The following is a 17,908-nucleotide window of genomic DNA, read 5'->3' as shown; positions in this document are numbered from 1 at the left end:
TATATATATATAATAGCATGAATTCTATATATTATATATTTCATAACTTTTTGTTTTTTACTTTTGTTGCTACTATTTGTATTAATGTGTCTTTACTGTAAAGCTGCTGTGTGACAATGCAATATGGTGAAAAGCGGTACCGAAATAAATCTGAACTGAAATTTAAAGTGTTGTTACAGTACATTGATCAAATTTATGGCAAGTATAAATCTTTGTTCTAGGTTTACTATCTTTCCCCCCACAAACGCCTATTAAATAAACGTTTAATTAAATATTTAAGCTAATACATTGTTTGCCGTTTTCTTTTGGGTCTTATTCTTCAGTGAGCAACCTGTAAAGTGATTTTTTGTGTTACACAATTGTGTAAACTGCTGAAGAAGTGTTGGTCCGAAATGGGTTAATATCAGGTGCAAACAGGACCAGAGAGAGTGAAAACTCCTATAGGAAAGAAGCAGGCAGCACAGATGCGTAAGTGATTTATGAAACACCTTGTTGGAGGCCATCTCGCTAACAGAGCGGTGGGTCTGAATGGTCTCCAGCTGGTCCAAACACCAGTCGAGTTCCTCCAGAGTCTCCCGGGCCAGCTGCTGGTATGTCTCCTCTACACGGGACAAGAGACACAGCCATCAGCACCTCATCACATACAGCTGATCTAACACTCACTGTGAGGCGCAGTGTGAACTTTCATTGTGAACAGTGGGGTTGTGCTTCACTGGCAGGAGGACACAAGCAACTGCCTGAGTGATGTCTTGACAGAGAAACTTCCAAGCATGAATATTTCAAGAGCTTCATATGGAGAGATCAAATGCCTCATGCATAATGGATTTTTTTCCCATTCCAAGACTGAATAATTATATTTTCTTAACCCAAAAATAATAAAATGACGCATGAGCTAAGATTGAGACGGTCACATTTATGAAGTGTGACACCGATGGGTCTATTTCAAGTAACATACGGAGATCTGATAGTGACATTGCAACTGAGAAATTCAATATAAATCATGCAAGAGGTGAGAACATCTGGATGCGAGAGCAAACGATCTGGAAACATATGGTCCAGTATCTATAGATCTTTGAAGCGTGTGAGCAGGCTGGTTTAGTGTGTGAACATTATATGAGCAATGACAACATTCTTTCTAACTATAGGCCTGTATTATAAACATTTTTCAAGACTAATACATCAGCTTTATTTGATCATGAAGCAGGTTGAACCATTTTTCAGTTGATATGCTTCAGAGCTCACTTTTCTAGCTGCCAAGTGGCATTTTTGGCTGCTTAAGGAATCTAGAAAGCATTCCGTCCCCACAGTCCATATGGCTCCACTATTTCTGATGCTAAAATGCATTTCACTGGCAACAGTGCCTACAACAGGAAGCGTGTGCACAAATGTGGGAGACGCTGTGTGGGAGATGGCGAGCTCACCAATGACTAAGTCACAGTAGCCTACGGTAAACATACCTGAGAGGGTTGCTGGGGGAACGGTGGGTTGGCTTGTCACTGGTGACCTCCTGTGGACAAAAAGAGAATTGCATCAGAAGACGTGGTGGAGGTCGCCCTCTTCTGGCGTGAATGCGGATGTTCACATGAATAAATCCTAGTGACGTAAGATAAATATGCATGTATTTTAATAGTATGTTACATTGTAGAGTGATTGTGGATGTGATGGGGGGGGGGGGGGGGCTTTCTGAGAGAACGATACAGAGAGTTCACCCAAAAATGCTAATTCTGTCATCATTTACTTACCCTCTTGTCATTTCAAACCTGTATGAAAGAAGATATTTTGAAGAATGTTCTGCAGAAGATCATACAAGTTTGAAAAGACAAGTGGGGGAGTAAATGATGACAGAATTTTCAATTTTGGGTGAAATATCACTTTAATTTAGTCACGCGTGAACTTCTGACAACCTCAGCCAGAAGTTTTTTTGTGTTTGTGTACATTTTCATAGAGATTTTCAGCTTGTTTGATTGTTCCGCTTGTTTTGTATGAAGAGCGCTATACGTCACTCATTAGTGACGTCTATGTGTGAAAGCGTTCATTAATTTACTTCACAAAATAATACAAATTTATTTATTGCGTAAATAACATTAAATTAACATTAAATGTAGAGGTGGAGTCCTAATTGAAACATTAACAAGAGTCCCCAACGTCATTGAAAAAATGTGTGTCAAATTACATGATTTTTATTCATCCTTTTTACTTATTTAACACAACATACTTTCACTTGTAAATGCAAAAACATTACAGAAAAAGACACGCTGCTGTAAGAGCACCGTAGAAAAAGAAACAGTTGCACTGAAGCTGGAGGAAGTGAACTGACTTGTTTGTTGTGGGAGTCGTGACATTGGCGAGAATGGTGAAGTTGCTTCTGACAGTTCGTAGACTAGCCAACACCTGGGTGTAGGAGGAGGAAGAGAGAGAAAGAGCGAGCAGGTGAACAGCAGGACACCAGTCAACTCCACCTCTGCAAGTCATGACAAGCAATTAGCACTCATTATATACTGTTTGCCAGTCACAACAGAGGGTCTTACCTGAGCAAAGGGGGTGACTATGAGATCTTCAGCATGACTGCAGAAGAAAGATAAAAAGAGCACTTGCAATACATAGAAAGTAAAAAAAACATATTACTTTGGTAAAATTGACTTTATTTGGCTACTTCATTTCGGAAAATGATAAGAAACACACTTTGACAACGCTGAGGTGAGGCAATAAATCAGCTGTAAAGGTGTGAGGAAATAGATTCAGCACAACATCAAAACCTGTCCATTTTTATAGCCATAATCCAGGGGCGACAGTGGCGGCGGTCACTGCTGGGTTTCTGAGAGTGTAACAGTATTATATTGAGAGGCGTAAAGAGGGATTTAGTTGATGTGCTTAATGCTGCACGGTGATTTTGGGATAAAAGAACGTCCTTTAAGGCTTTTAAGAAGTGAAGAGTTAAGACAGTAAACAGTAAAGGGGAGTGAGGGAGATGGCTTACCCCTCGCTGTTGACTGAGGAATTTCGGGACATGGTCTTGGGGGACATGTCGTAGTCAGAGTCGGAACGGTACAGGAAAGATTCCCTCCTCTGGCTCTGAGGAAATGAGGGATGGACCACCAGCCCCGGACTCGCCTGCGAATCCATAGGGCTGCGGCCAGGAGAGGGCCCATTCTCCCCATCATAGCTGCGGAGAGAGAGGAAGAGAGAGAGAAAGTAAAAATGCATGCCTTGTCATTTAGTTGAACACAGATTAAATTCGATTTCCGGTCTTTGGCCTGCACAGCACAAGCATGTGCAACACAAACAATCGTGATTGCCTCTTAGTAGATAGAGAGAAATGTTCTCTGAATGACTGAAGAGATGATGAACACTGTGTCACCCTGAACAGACACAAAAAAATCAACCAGTCTAATCACAGAAGAATCCTCAGCCGCCACTTCACAAATTAGATTCTATGGGCGCATTGTGGTTTAAAGGAATGGTTCGCTTAAAAATTTTAATTATGTCATTGCTCACCTATTTTTCTCTCAAACATAAAAGTAGATTTTGCAAAATCTCTTTCATACATGGACATCTTGCAATCTCAGAAAAGGACAAACTAAAAACTGTGAAAACACTATGAAAATAGTCGAAATATCTCTCTATTCCTCACATACAGTTAAGCTACACTGTCCCATAAAAAACAGTAATTTTCCGACAGCTGGGGCGCCAGTGAACAACACTTAATGAACACTTTTTGACATAAATGTACATGTTTTTCATATAAATTTGCAGTCTTTTTCTTTAGTTTGATGACCTTTTACCGTATTTAAAAAAATCCCATAAAAATGTTTTTCCGGCAGCTGGGGCGCCAGTAAAATACCGTAAAATAAAAGTCTCACGTAAAATTACATGTTTTTCATGTAATTTGAAAAATAAGTGAAAAAAACTCTGTACATTTTTTATAATTTTTTACATCATAAGTGAAAAGCCTGTGGAAAAAAACAATAAAATTCTGTAAAACTGCAGTTGCCTTTACAGTGTATTATATGCTTTTAATAGCATAATGTAAAACATCATGAACATATTTTATGTTTTCAAAGTTTGATTCCCATCTACATTAAGACAAAGACTCTTCAAAAAAATATTTATCTTTTATTTGTAATTTAGGACTATTCCTTTAAGCTTAACACTGAACACTGACATGTGTGGAAGGGCTAGTCCATACAGTTTTGGCATTAAACATGTGACTAGTGGAAAAGTACCAGATACAGTGTGTGACCCCATCTGGGGTTATAATACATACTGTATTTGTTTAGTTATCACGGCTCTGTGATAATGAATGAAGACTAGTCATCCGGAGAGCCTAATGACCGCAGAGCTGAAAGTGAGCATGAAGCCGATTGCAGGCCACCCGGCGGTAATAAACAAGATACATAATGCCACCAAATCTGACTGACAGATTGTGTAATAAAGGACTGAAGACAAGCAGTAAGGGGTGTAAAGTGCACAGATAATCTTTGTCAGATACACACCCATTAACAATCTTGTGACCAGAGGTCAAAATCAAGTGAGAATGCACATCATCTGACAAAGCGGCTGCCCGTGGAGCTGCGGGTGTGGTCGGGTGTTGCTGGGCTCATGAGCATATTGACAGGGATGTCGCAAAGTTCCCACAGCCTCAGCTCTGGTTCCAGCCTTCTCTGAGTCATCCTAGGAATTATGGGTACGCTGCACCAGCGAAACCTCAAACCAAAGCCTACACTTCAGAGCGAAGCGTCAGAACAAGGCGCCTGCCAAGACTTCAGTCTCTCTCTTTCGCTGTCAGTCACTCGTCCTCCCCCTCACTCTCTCGCTCTCGCAGACAAAATACTAAAACCCCTCTTCCCACACGCAGCGCATGAGGCATTTCAGCTCGTCTCATGCCCCTAACTGCAGAACCCACAGTAGTTTTAGCCTCTGGGTATAGAGAGCTCCTGTCTCTGTGCTGCTGCTGAGTGAGATCACGATTCATCGTGAGAGCTATTACATATATTTGATAACTGTTAAATCAACCTGCAGTGAAAATGTAAGTGGCTAGATTCAAACACATGAAATGAATGAATGAAATTAACCAAATTTGCATTTTAATAAATGGTAGGGTTGACTGCATTTGTCAAGCTCGACTTCAGCCCTGTTACCCAAATTGTTGCTACCAAAATTCCAAACTATTATTTGTGACCCTGTCTGTGAAATCCAGGCTAAAATCTCAAAATCTAATTATGTGATTAGGAGTATCAAAGCAGAAATAGCTATTAAAATTATAAAAATAGGTAACCTGTGTTTACTGATGTCAAATTTTCATTTTCAATATGATAAATACTGAAGTCAATAATTTCACGGACACCATGTTTAAATATTTCGTGCAAAAATTACTTTAGTTTTGACAAGCAAAGTCATATTTATCTAAAATTTTTAGAAAATCTATTAGAAATTTTTTGAAATTTAAATAATTTATAATCATAACTGGATAGCCCCTAGTAAAAAGATACATTTTCAACCCTGTTACTTGCAACACTGCCAGCCATTCAGAAATTTCCAAAATATCATGTAAAAGGGTTACAAAATGTATAGAAAATGTATAGAAAATACAACCCAGTCTCAAGGCAGTTCGTTGCATAGATACGAAATATGGAATCTATTATTTCGTGTTCATGGACATGAATTTCCCTTCCCATTTTTTTGTGTCAGTCAGCATGACTTTCAATACACAGACTGCTTGTGTATTAACATTTATATATTTATAACCTGATATCAAAAGTCATACATATTTTAGGATGTGGCTATCCAACACCTCACCCCAAACCAAACCATATAATCACAGCCGCAAAGGCAAATTTAGCTAAAAACGCGAGTTTCATGAGTTGGAAAAGCAACAATAAATGGTTACCCTAACCCCGCCCCTAAACCTAACGTCACAGGGGAAAAGTCAATTCACAAAAAGTCAGGAATTCACACGAATGAGCCAACTTGAAAAATAGGTATGAATTCCCATCAGATTGCGCTGATATATATTTATACATATGAAAGATATCGTATAATAAAATACTTTAGATTGAAAGTCGTGATGGGTGACACGAAAAAAGGGGGAAATTCGTGTCAGTGTGAACACGAATTAATAGATTACAGTTTGCGACAATGTCACAAATTCCCATGAGACATAAAATACCCCAAATATTAAATGTAGTTTGACCTCCTGACATTTTTAAAGATAATGTGTTTTTATTTATGTTAATGATATATGATGCTCTAGCTTCATATATTGAGATACAGTACTCAAATTTTCTTTTATAATATGATAAATATTGAGGTCAATAATTTTATGGACACTGTTTTATCATTTTGTGGCAAAAGTATCAAAAGTTGGATTAAAAAACATTGATTTTTACATTTCTAGAAAATGTATTAGGAGAATGTAGATATTGAAAAATGTAAAAAAAAATCAACCCTGTTACTTGCAACACTGCCACCCATTCAGAAATTCCCCAACATCATGCAACAGGGTTACAAATAATCTATACAAGAAAAGGTATAGGAAATGAAATATTATAGTATGTAGTTTGCAGTGCCGATCCTAGACGTCTGGGGGCTCTATGCAAACCTTTGTGAGGGGCCGTGGTCATGGTGATTAAAATTAGATAAGCATAACTGTAAACTGTAAGAAATAAAAATAATACATAAATGAACACACTTAAATGAATTAAAACTGAAAGACAAAAAACATTAAACTGACAGTAAGAACAACGAAGTATAAACTTAAATTCACATTTTGATTCACATGTAAATAATACTTTACTTTAAGTAACACATGGCTCTGGAACCATCTAGCTGTAAAAAAACAACCTTTAACACCCAAATGCGGTGTGTTTTTTACTAACCAAATATGTGATTAACAAAAATAAAGCATGATAAATGTAGTTTACTCAAGAAAGCTAAGCATCAATAATTATCTGAATGTGATAACACAAATATTACATAGTATCATGGGCAAACGAAATACAGTGGATTGCAGGGATGTTCATTAAAGCTGAGACTCACATGAACACTGTACAGTTTTGTGACTGTAAGTCATTCCCTGTAAATGCTATTGGGCTTTAAATAATGGTATATTTTGTGTATGAACCCATACAGTAGTGAAATAACAATATTTACATGTGATTTAACAATTTATTGTAATAATATCAAACATCTAAAAGGTGTGCATTATAGCTGACACACACTGAACAGTCATTCCCTTTAAATGCTATTGAAGTAAGAAACGTGTATAATAATGTGTATGTAACTTTGGAGACGATTCACGATTATAGAACGTCCAACATCAAATCATTTGGCAAAACTATAAATAAGACTTTGAAACACATGCCTTCTTGTTCGTTTGCTTCTTATAAAAAGTTAGAAAAATAGCATCTTGTTTACATTATAGTGTTTTTTATTCGGTGCTCAAGGGGGCCCCCTGGTGGTGCAGGGGCCCTACGCAACTTGCGTAGTTTGCGTATAGTAAGACTCTGATAGTTTGACCTCCTGACATTTCTAAAGGTAGAACTTGTGTTGAAAAAAGTTTCAAGACCTAATCTGTACTCCGCCCGAGCACAGTCCCAGCTAGGATCAAATCTGTCTTTATGTCGGTTATGTAGGGCTTCTTTATCGCACAGGCCATAGAGCGCTGTAGCACTTGAAACGTCCCTGAGCCATCTCTCTCTCCGGCATCTGCTGTCTCCTCTCTCTGGAGATGTTGAGTGATGTGATTCCACAGTAAACAGCCCCTGTCTGTCCTCTCTACGGCCCCCTCAGGACAAACACAGCCCCTGGCACTCGACCTGCGCCTCTCTCCCTCTCCATCTCTCTCTCCTTACAGTCTATCAGTCTGCTTTCCATCTCCGCTAGTCCTTTAGGATGTTTCCCATCCCTTTAACACATACTCTGCTTGCACTTTATTCTTTTCTTTTCTCTGGCTCCTTATCTCACAGCTAACAGAGTTCCTCTTGCAGCAAAAGGAAGAGCATGCAACGTGAGCCACAGATCAGAGCTCTGAAGAAGATGAAGTGCTTGAGTACTTGAAAACGAGAGAGAAGAGAGCAAAAAGATGAAGGAGGAAAGAAAGAGCAAGGGGGGTGACTCATGGCCTATCTAAATATTTACATGCCCTCGGCGCCTGGAGCACACACGGTTTCTTCAGAAACGTTTTATGTTTCTGGCAACAACTGCAACATGAAAGGGTGTTGGTGACCTTAAAGTCACTGTGAACCGCAAGTCACGACCGAGTTAAGTATTTTGGCGTATTTCAAAATGAAACAGAATATCGAATGAGAAAAATAGAGGGTGTGGCTTGTGTTTTTTTCACTGAGATTTGATTGGATGCATAAAAAAGTAGGCGTTTTACTTAGAAATGGATGTTCCGCCCAAGCTGTCAAACTGATGTCACCAAAGGACAATTTTCCATTTTCAGATTTCAAACAATGGATGTTTAAGGGATAGTTAACAATTTTGTCATCATTTACTCATCCTCTTGTCATTTCAAACCTGTGACTTTCTTCTGCAGAACACAAAAGAAGATATTTTGAAGAATGTTGGTAACCAAACAGCGATGGGACCCATGCATTGGTTTTGTGTCCATACAATAGAAGTAAATGGGTACTGTCGCTGTTCAGATACCAACATTCTTCCAAATATCTTTTTGTGGTTTGCGGAAGAAAAAATCATACAAGTTTGACATGACAATGATGACAGTTTTTTCATTTTTGTACGAACTATTCCTGTAAATTGCACAATTTTTTAATTCACTGTTCATGAATAATGAATGAACAATCGCTACTGACAAGATCAGAGTGAAGTTCCAGGTTCTGTGGTGGTCTGCCGGCGGACCAGCACAGTCATAGGATTTACCAGCCAAATTTAATTGGTGAAGCCGGTCAGCCACGGAACAACATATTAAGACTACGAGCCTGATGGGGAAACCAGCATCCAAAACACAACATATGCTGTTTTTCAGCATGCTATCATCAAAAGTACAGCAGTAGGTCTTAACTACGCAGTTCTCGGTAAATTCATTTCCTATTTTCATGAAGAACAAGCTCATTTTTTCAACATTAACACTGCGCCTTTCCCTCAGAGCGTGTTGCTTTTCTTGCACTGTATTCACGTCTTTAGAGGTAGTTTGTGTGTGTGTGCGTGTGTGTGCGTGTGTGTGTGTGTGAGAGAGAGAGAGAGTGTGTGGGCGCTCATGAATGCTCCTGCTTTTCTTGTCTGTCTGCTTTACTTTAATCCCTCCTGTAGTCATGTGACATTTCCGCTACTCAGAGAGCATCCACAAAAGAACCGAAAATAAGAAACGAGACGCCTTGTCAACCAGTTTTCCCCTCTCCCCCTTCAACCCCCTCTTCTCCTGGTTCACCCTCCATCCGTCTCCTTCTTCCCCTCTCTGGCTTTCTACCAGTCCCTGTCTCTCAAACATCTCTTCCTTTCACTGCCTCCTTCTCTGTAATTTGTGTCTGTGTCTGTGACTCAGCCTAGAATAAAAAGCAAGCAGAATGCATGCTGGGATATTGGAGTTCTCATTTGTTTATAAGGCACGAGAGACACACTCGCTATAGCCCTCATAGACACACAATCAAAGGGCGTTTGTGTGTGTGTGTGCGTGCAAAACTGTCAAGCGTTGCATTGCCAACTCTCAGAAATTCGAACTGAGCTCCAAGAACTAAAAGAATCATATCTTCACAGTTTAAGAGTTCTTATAAATAGCATTTCCATAAACACGTGTACTCAGTAAAATTTCCAATTTCAGTGTGTTATTGAACACGCGCACGCAATGAAGAAGCAATTATCTTGCTTCAGTAATCAATGAGGGTGGAAAAATGTATGAAGCTTTCATTTGGAGATAATGTACACGCAAAACGCACTCTCTCGCATGCTGTGATAGCAGGATATGCCATTGGGTGCTTTCGTTTTCATTCGGTGATAACAGATTCCCCGGAGAGCAGCGCTCCGGACAATGACACGATGATCACAGGGGGCACAGAGGAAAGGATTTGTGCCAGCTGGGTGATTCTTTCCTATAACAGATAACACGCTAATGTCAGAGCCTCTTGTGCTTTTGAAAACAGACCACGGCGTATTGATTTGGCCATTTATGTATCATCCCCGTCTCTCCGAACGACCTTGGAATAACAGTAAAAATGTTGTAACCTGACAATGATTCCAAGACACAAGAAAACAATTACTGGTTCGAAGTCCAAAGGTGCTCCAACTGAGGTCTAAAAATAAAAGAAACGGTTACATGATAAAAGTCCAGGGGGAGAAATTAAAATCCATAACAGCTCAGACGTGTGCCGCCTGAAGGCTTCACACAATGTAGAAAATCTTTCTAACGTCCGAGAGGCTGCCTGCGTGTGACAGCACAATTAAAGTAATTTGATGAACGCTGTATCGTCCTGTAAAAGGTGCAGGACATCAGGAGCGCAGGCATCATTGCGAGGTTTTCGAGGTGGCAGTTTTGAAATTAATTGAATATAAATCTGGTCCTATGAGTAATACAGCGTGTAATGCTCTAAAAGAAGTAGCGTTGAGTCATGGGGATTTGAACTAAAATGCGACTCACTGAATCAATGTGAACACTAAAACTACCATCCACCATTTTCTCAGAGATGGCATTTGTAAGCAGGGGCGTCATGCGTTCAGAGGGGGCACCAGCTGGCTTGTATATTTTTTTCCCTAGGCGAAATAAAATGTTGATTTTTTTACTTTTGTTGGTGCATATGAGTATGAGTTTGGAGCAAAAGGTTGAGTAGCTGGGATTAGCACGATATAAAACTTAGACATGCAACATTTTTATTTTACCTATACACTGCACTGTAAAAAACAGCTAGTAGGATTTACTTAATTTTTTGCACACATTTTTTAAAGTAAAGTAAACAAAAGTGTTTTTAAGTCAAATTTACTTTAAAAAACTGTGTGCAAAAACTTGCACAAATAACACAAAACATTAAGTAGAGCCTACTAGTTGTTTTTACAGTCTGTTTGCTGCCTTAAATGAAGTCATTTAAACTTGCCAGTTGTGAGTTGCTGTAACATAAATAAAAATATGTTGAAACTTATTTGTATGACTTGAAGTAAAAGTTCACTAAACTAAACTAAACTAAACTGAACTGAACTGAACTGAACTGAACTGAATTGAATGTAAATCATAGATAAAATAGATGTTTTTATTATTTAAATAAAATAATAATTTGCAAAGAAATAGTTTGTACTAAAAACAATATAAAATTACCTCTAAAGTCATATTGATTGTACTCAATATTTTAAGGCACATATCATTTTAGAAATAACACATTTATAATATAAAGCTTTATAATAAATAATATATAAAAAAATAGCAGGGAACTTAACACAATACAAATTTGTTTTTATTACACACAAAATCCACTTCCACACTCAAAAATCCGAAAGGTCACCCCACATGAGCAAAAAAATGACAGTGGAAACTTTCTTTCCCTCGCGAAAGGTTCTGTCTTTATCGTAACCTGTCTGTACAACTAATGTCTCATGTCCCACCTCAAATGCACACGACAGCACATGCTCCCCATCTGCCACTATACAAAAGTGCTCGGGCTGCTCATTCTGAACGTTCTCACTTACAGGGTAAAAAGAAAAGAAATGTGATTACGTGCCATTAATACCCAGACTTCTAAAAGGCTTTGAAGTTTGAGTCAAGAAGATGATTGAATTAATTAAAACTTGGTGTATTCGAGGCGCAGCAGAGAAGCTTTACAGGCCGACTCCATCCACTGACCTCCTTATTGATTATTTACTACCAGTAAACACGAGCCTGGAGTGTCTGATCTACAATCTCCCTCTGCACAGGGCTGCAATCCATCAGGACGGTGGAGTGGATTCTTTAAGTGGGAGTTGCAATTAAAAAAAAACCTTTCATTCGCTCCCTTCCAGTTAATGATTAACGCCTCCTCCGACCCCCAACCGCCACCGCGCTGCCTGAATAGAGAGTGACAGTTATTTCCTGCCTCCACTTGCTCCTCTGCCAAGCGCAGATGCTTGTTGCTCGAGCGCCGCGCGTACACCAACGCCCCCGACAACCGCCTCCCCCCTTCCTCTGTGAGCGGCGCGCCTCACCCGGGCATTTAGCACCTGGTTGATTGCTGCACGTGGGTAGGGGGTCAGAGAAGATGTTGGGGAGCGGGGGGCAATCATAAAATCAGTGGAGACGGCATATGATGCTCTCGCATGGCCGGCTCTTTCATCAGCGGCTGATGATGTGATGGGGCTTTCTTAGTGGCGCTCCATCCCTCTGGCGGTGCATTACGGAGAACTGTGACTCGTCGGAGATATTTAAGGGTACGTGGAGAGGACACCTCACATTCCCCCGGCGACAGGTGGATGACCTGTTTCCAGAGTGCAGGTGAGGGCGGGAAGTCGGTTCAGGGTACCGCACGTACACGCAGCTCAGGCTGAAAGTGGCAGGCTGAGCTTCCTGTCTTGCCGGACACCGCTCTCTCCGGCTGGATGAGAGAGATGGGATTACAGCAGATTATCTGAGAGACAGGATCAGAAGCATCCTATTGAAAGTGTCCCAACAGTGAGAGTTCTACTGTTACATCTGCGCTCGGCCGCACAATCATTTCTCGACAAGATTGCTTTTACTATCTATAATATAGCTGGATGCATTTGCAAATTCCATATAAGCCTCAGTTTGCGCAAGGAGACACTTACACGATGTAAGAGTCCCGAGGAGACATGATAGGATGCCACTCACAAAGTCATTTCGCCGTCATCCTGTCTTTATCCTGCCGCATCAGTCATTCGAGCTGTTAGTTGTTCTCCATTTTCATGCAAATACACATCTGGATACCCATCGGTTTATATTAGGCAAACTTATGAGCGCACTGTCAACCCACTCGAGCAGCACCCCGTCTCGGTCTTCTCTATAAATATATCCCAGATCTTTCAAAAGCTTCGCCTAAAATAACATTGCTGTTTTAAATGAAATGTTAAAGGAACAGCTATAAATGAAAATGTAGTTGCAAACCTGAATGCTGGAATCTGTTTTCCATGTAGTACAGAAAATGTTAAAGGGATGGTTCACCCCAAAACAAAAATTCTAACAACGGTGGCATCCATTGACTTGCATTGGTTTTGTGTCCATACAATAGAAGTGAACGGGTACAGCTGTTCGGTTACCAACATTCTTCAAATTATCTTCTTTTTGTGTCTTGTGGAAGAAAGAAAGTCATACAGGTTTGAAACGACAAGACGTTGAGTTGCCGACGTTCATTTTTGGGTGAACTATCACTTTAAGCTCCTTTTCAACCACAGCTGTTAAAAAAGTTATGAAAGTGATCCATACGACTCATAAGGATGTACAGTGAATTATGATATTAGTTTGTATTATACAGAAAAAAACAACGTCTTCAGATTTGGAAAACACATAAAAGTGACTAAATAATGACAAAAAAAGATTTTGGGCGAAACTATGTCATAAACATGCCCGGCGGCGCTCTCCTCTGAATCCTGTCCTGCATGGCTGCTACCTCATTACAGCAAAATTCACCCATTGCCCTCCTGATGTGCCACACTAACCAACGTTCAGCAACATTACTCAGTGATGCTGGCGCTTTCCAAGCCAAGCAGCCAACAGCGTGCCAGCTCTCTCCTCAAATACTCAAATCTGACTAATGCCTACTGAGTACAGCCATCAGCGCGCTCTCCTCGACTCTGTGTTCGCTACACTCGCCGTCTCCAGCGCCCCATGGCCCGCTAACCTTTTATATGGAAATTGGTCCTGTGTGTCCAGGGGCCATGCAGAGTAATGGGAAACTATTAAAAATCTGGTTTCCAGCGTTGGCATCTTTTAACATGCTTTAGTAAGCTGAAATGTCAGGGGGAGCCCTGAACAAGTGTTTGTTTTAATGAGGGTTGCTCACGATCAGCGTTCATCAACACGCAGCGCAGGGTCTGTGCTTTGAGATCTTTGGGTCTTGCAGCCTTTTTGTTTTTATAAAACAGTAGAGGCAGAGGAGAAACTGAGGAGGAGAAAGGATAAGGATGTGACCCAGGATTCTGTATACAGGCCAACAGTTCATGTATACAGTAAGTCAGGGTTGTTACTAAAATAGATAAACTACACTCTTGAAGAGATCCACCCCAAAAATGTCAAACCCATATGACATTCTTTCTTCTCCAGAGCACAAAAGGAGATATTTTGAAGAATGTTGGTGACCAAACAAACACTGACCCCCATTGACTGAATACAAAAGACATTTCTCAAAATATCTTCTTTTGTATTCAACAGAAGAGTCATACACAGGTTTTGAATGATATAAGGAAGAAAAAAAGATTACTTTTTTGGGGGGGTTTGAACTATCCCTTTAAAAATAAAGATTATATAAAGGGTTCATTTTCGGTTGCCCAATAAACCTTTGAGTCAGTGATTCCTTTCTTACATTTTTATAGTATATAGTATAGTAACCATAAAAACCCTTTTATGCAAACAGAGGTCCTCTGTAGCTTTTAAAGGTTCTTTATAGAACCATAAAACTCGAGAAAGAACATTTTGTAGACATTTACTTTTAAGAGTCGAGAGAAAAAAACTGAGAAGGAATATTTTCATTCGGATCTGTGTTTAATTCTCGGTGTAGATTTGAAAATGCCATGATCTGAGCTCTATTTACATCTAACACTGGCCAAAATAACCCTATTAGGCGTGCCGCGATGCTCCATTTCACTGAATGACGACGTATTGATTTGTTAATAGCATCAATCGAACATCATTTCCTGGTGTAATGACCGAGACAAAGAAGTTATTGAGGGAAGGAATGCCATGATCAAGAGAACAGTGGTCGGTTGGCTCTTTAACAAAAGTCCTTAAGAGACACCATTAGTGTCGCCGCTGTTGAACTGGAAACACAATTAATACACACTGATCCCCGCGGTGTGCGTCTCGGGGATATCGTCGACGTCGTCGGCTCACGTCCAGTAAAGGCATATAGCCCGTGGGTTCAGACAGCGCACAGATAGTCTGATGCTTCTCACACCAGATCTGTAATGTACAAACCAGCTTCCAGAGCTGCACCCCCGCCCTGATCTCCTACTTCAGCCCACACACGGAGGGGTATTTTTAGCGTATCACCCTGTCTCTGAGATGGAAAGCATAACTCCCCCTCTGCAGGCTGGGGCTGCTGGGGCTCTGTTATTTTAATCCAGACTGGAAAGAGAGCGAGAAATAGAGATAGAGAAGAAAAAAGGAGGGAGTGAGTCATCGAGAGCTACCTTTGTGTCACTGTAGAGTCTTCACCACCACCACCCATCTATCTATCTATCTATCTATATCTATCTATCTATCTATCTATCTATCTATCTATCTATCTATCTATCTATCTATCTATCTATCTATCTATCTATCTATCTATCTATCTATCTATCTATCTATCTATCTATCTATCTATCTATCTATCTATCTATCTATCTATCTATCTATCTATCTATTTGTGCTCTCTGTCTTCTTTGTGCAAGACAATTTATAAATGAGATTTGATCTAATATGGCAACCTTCACAATTGATTTGTCACGCAAAATTTAGGAGACACACTGATATGAAAAACATTACGAATGCTGACTGGTGTAATGAGAGAAAATGAAATGATGATTCTAATTGAAGGAAACGGATAGGAAGGTTAGTGATGTTTTACAGTAATTAGGTGATTTTGTTTTATTGTTTAGCGACGTACTTTAAAAATCAATCTTCAGGTTACATTGCTTGACCTTGCGGAGCAACCCTGACAACAAACGGCTGACGAGTCCGACTCTCTAACCATTAGGCCACAACTGCCCCTAGAGCCAACCCTTGAGATGGTTCTATATCCCATGAGCCCACGGGACAGAATACCGTGCACAGTCGCAGCCGACTTTCATGTACAATTAAACATGTTGTTAACTATTGTAAAGCTAATGTAACATTAACATTGACCTTGCTTTGTTCTTAAATTGACCGTGTTTTATATTGTGCATAGTTTTAATTCATAGAATTTAAATACGAAGCATTAATATTGATCTTATTTTCAACAGTTTATTTTTGTGTTTTGTATGTATATTTGCCCTTACAATATTATATATTGCTTAAATGTTTTTTTTAATAAAATTTTATTTTTATCAAAATACATGATAATAAAAGGGGGATTATTCACAATATCATTTTAATCAGTTGGTTTTAAAGGATACACTTTTTGCGCAATTCAACTTTCTAATCATAAGCAAATAATTACAAAATACAAATAAGTCTTAAACCAATTAATTACTAAAATTAAATGACTTATTTATCCGAACGAAAAATGAAGAGACGTGTAAAAATGGTGTAGTTTTATGGACAAGGAAATTAAAGAAGAGATGAGGAAAAAGTGAAAGTAAAACGACAGCGTGGTCAGATAACATTTGGATAACATCCATGTTAAAACATACTTAGCACATAAAAAAACATCACAGAAGAGATATTCTCAAGTTGTTTTTATAATACTACAATAGAATGCATATTAGAGCAACATGGGTGTATCTACGTGAGAGACATCGACCAATAGGCAGAATACAGACAAAATGTCGTGATTCTGCCTCATCTTGTGATGTCTTTCTTGATCTTGTGGCAGAATCACTGCAGGATCCCTTGTTATGTGTGGAGAGAGTCATTTTTGACCCTTTCGGCCTTCGATACTCTCTCTGGTCCTTGTCTGTGTTCCCGCCCTTTTGTATCTCTCATTATTGGTTGTTTATTAGTTCATGCCCCACACCTGTTCCCCTTTGATTTGTCCCTTTATTTAATGCCCCTGTGTTCTCTGTCTTGTGTTGGGTCATTGCTCTGTGTTGCATTTGTCGTGTGGGTGAGGTCCTGTCGTGTAGTGAGGTCCTGTCGTGTAGTGAGTCTAGTTTTTTGTGTTGCCATGTGATATGTTATTAGTCTAGTCTTGTCAGTTTAGTTAGTCTTGTTCTTGTTCCCCCTGTTTACCCCCACGTTCGTCTTTGTTTTGTATGTTGTCATTGTTATTAAAAGTCTAGTTTACCCCTTACCCTGTCTGCACTTGGGTCCTCTGTCTGTGTATCCGTGTCTCTCACCCTCGAAACGTGACACAAAAGAATAATTAGCAGCCGTTTACAGTCAATAACCATTTTTATGTTACAAAAAGAACACCACATTGGCATAATCATTCTTCACAATGAGAAGTGTGAATGGACCTGTTACTGCTGAAATTTAACTGAGAAAACACATCGCAAAATCACAACGCTGCTGTATTCCTTTTAATTTTTTACTTTTATCAAAAGCATATAGCCATACAATATAAAAATGAAAATACATGAAAATAAAAAGCTCTGAATGTGCTGTACTTGAAGAAAATTGACAGCTTTGTTTCATCTGTTATTTGCTTGTACAAAACCCATAGTAGGTAAGGTTATAGCGTTACTGATGCAAGAAGGAGTTAATGCAACCTGTCTCTCGTAACTTAAGTACAGTAGGTGGTGGATATGCATCTCAAACGTAAATTGCCACCCGCCATTAAAAAGAAAAAGAAGAAGAATTACATCACATGATTGCATCAATATGGTGGACAACGGCCGATCGCATTCATACTACACCCATTCAGGCAAAACAGTACGTACCCATTTAGCCCTCGTTAAGTACTTACTGAAATGAAGTACCTACTCATTGAGGATGCCATTTCGCAGCCACAAGCTGCGTCCGAAATCGCCTACTTCCATACTATATAGTAGGCGAAATGAGTATGAGTCATGAATAGTATGTCCGAAACCTCAGTATGCAAAAAGCAGTAGGCGAGAAATACCCGGATGGTCTACTACTTCCGCCGAGATGCGTGAGTGTGGATGGGATGGCCACTCATCTGTCCCATGATGCCACGGGAGC

General features: G+C 39.6%; 1 protein-coding gene across 1 annotated transcript in view; it reads right to left on the bottom strand.

The window, feature by feature from the left end:
• The window catches only part of pde4a (phosphodiesterase 4A, cAMP-specific), a 51,459-nt gene that overhangs the window by 15,329 nt on the left and 18,222 nt on the right, over window positions 1-17,908 (bottom strand). Inside the window, exons 2-6 of the mRNA XM_057347223.1 lie at window positions 2,978-3,163; window positions 2,529-2,565; window positions 2,318-2,391; window positions 1,458-1,507; window positions 489-601 (exon numbers count right to left, since the gene is read on the bottom strand). Of these exons, the coding sequence (XP_057203206.1) occupies window positions 489-601; window positions 1,458-1,507; window positions 2,318-2,391; window positions 2,529-2,565; window positions 2,978-3,163 (460 nt within the window). The remainder of the gene's footprint in view (window positions 1-488; window positions 602-1,457; window positions 1,508-2,317; window positions 2,392-2,528; window positions 2,566-2,977; window positions 3,164-17,908) is intronic.

The sequence above is a fragment of the Triplophysa rosa genome, linkage group LG11 (genome assembly GCF_024868665.1).
Source record: "Triplophysa rosa linkage group LG11, Trosa_1v2, whole genome shotgun sequence".
Lineage (NCBI taxonomy): Eukaryota > Metazoa > Chordata > Actinopteri > Cypriniformes > Nemacheilidae > Triplophysa > Triplophysa rosa.
Note: the sequence above shows the minus strand (reverse complement) of the source record. Positions and strands in the feature narration are given on the sequence as shown.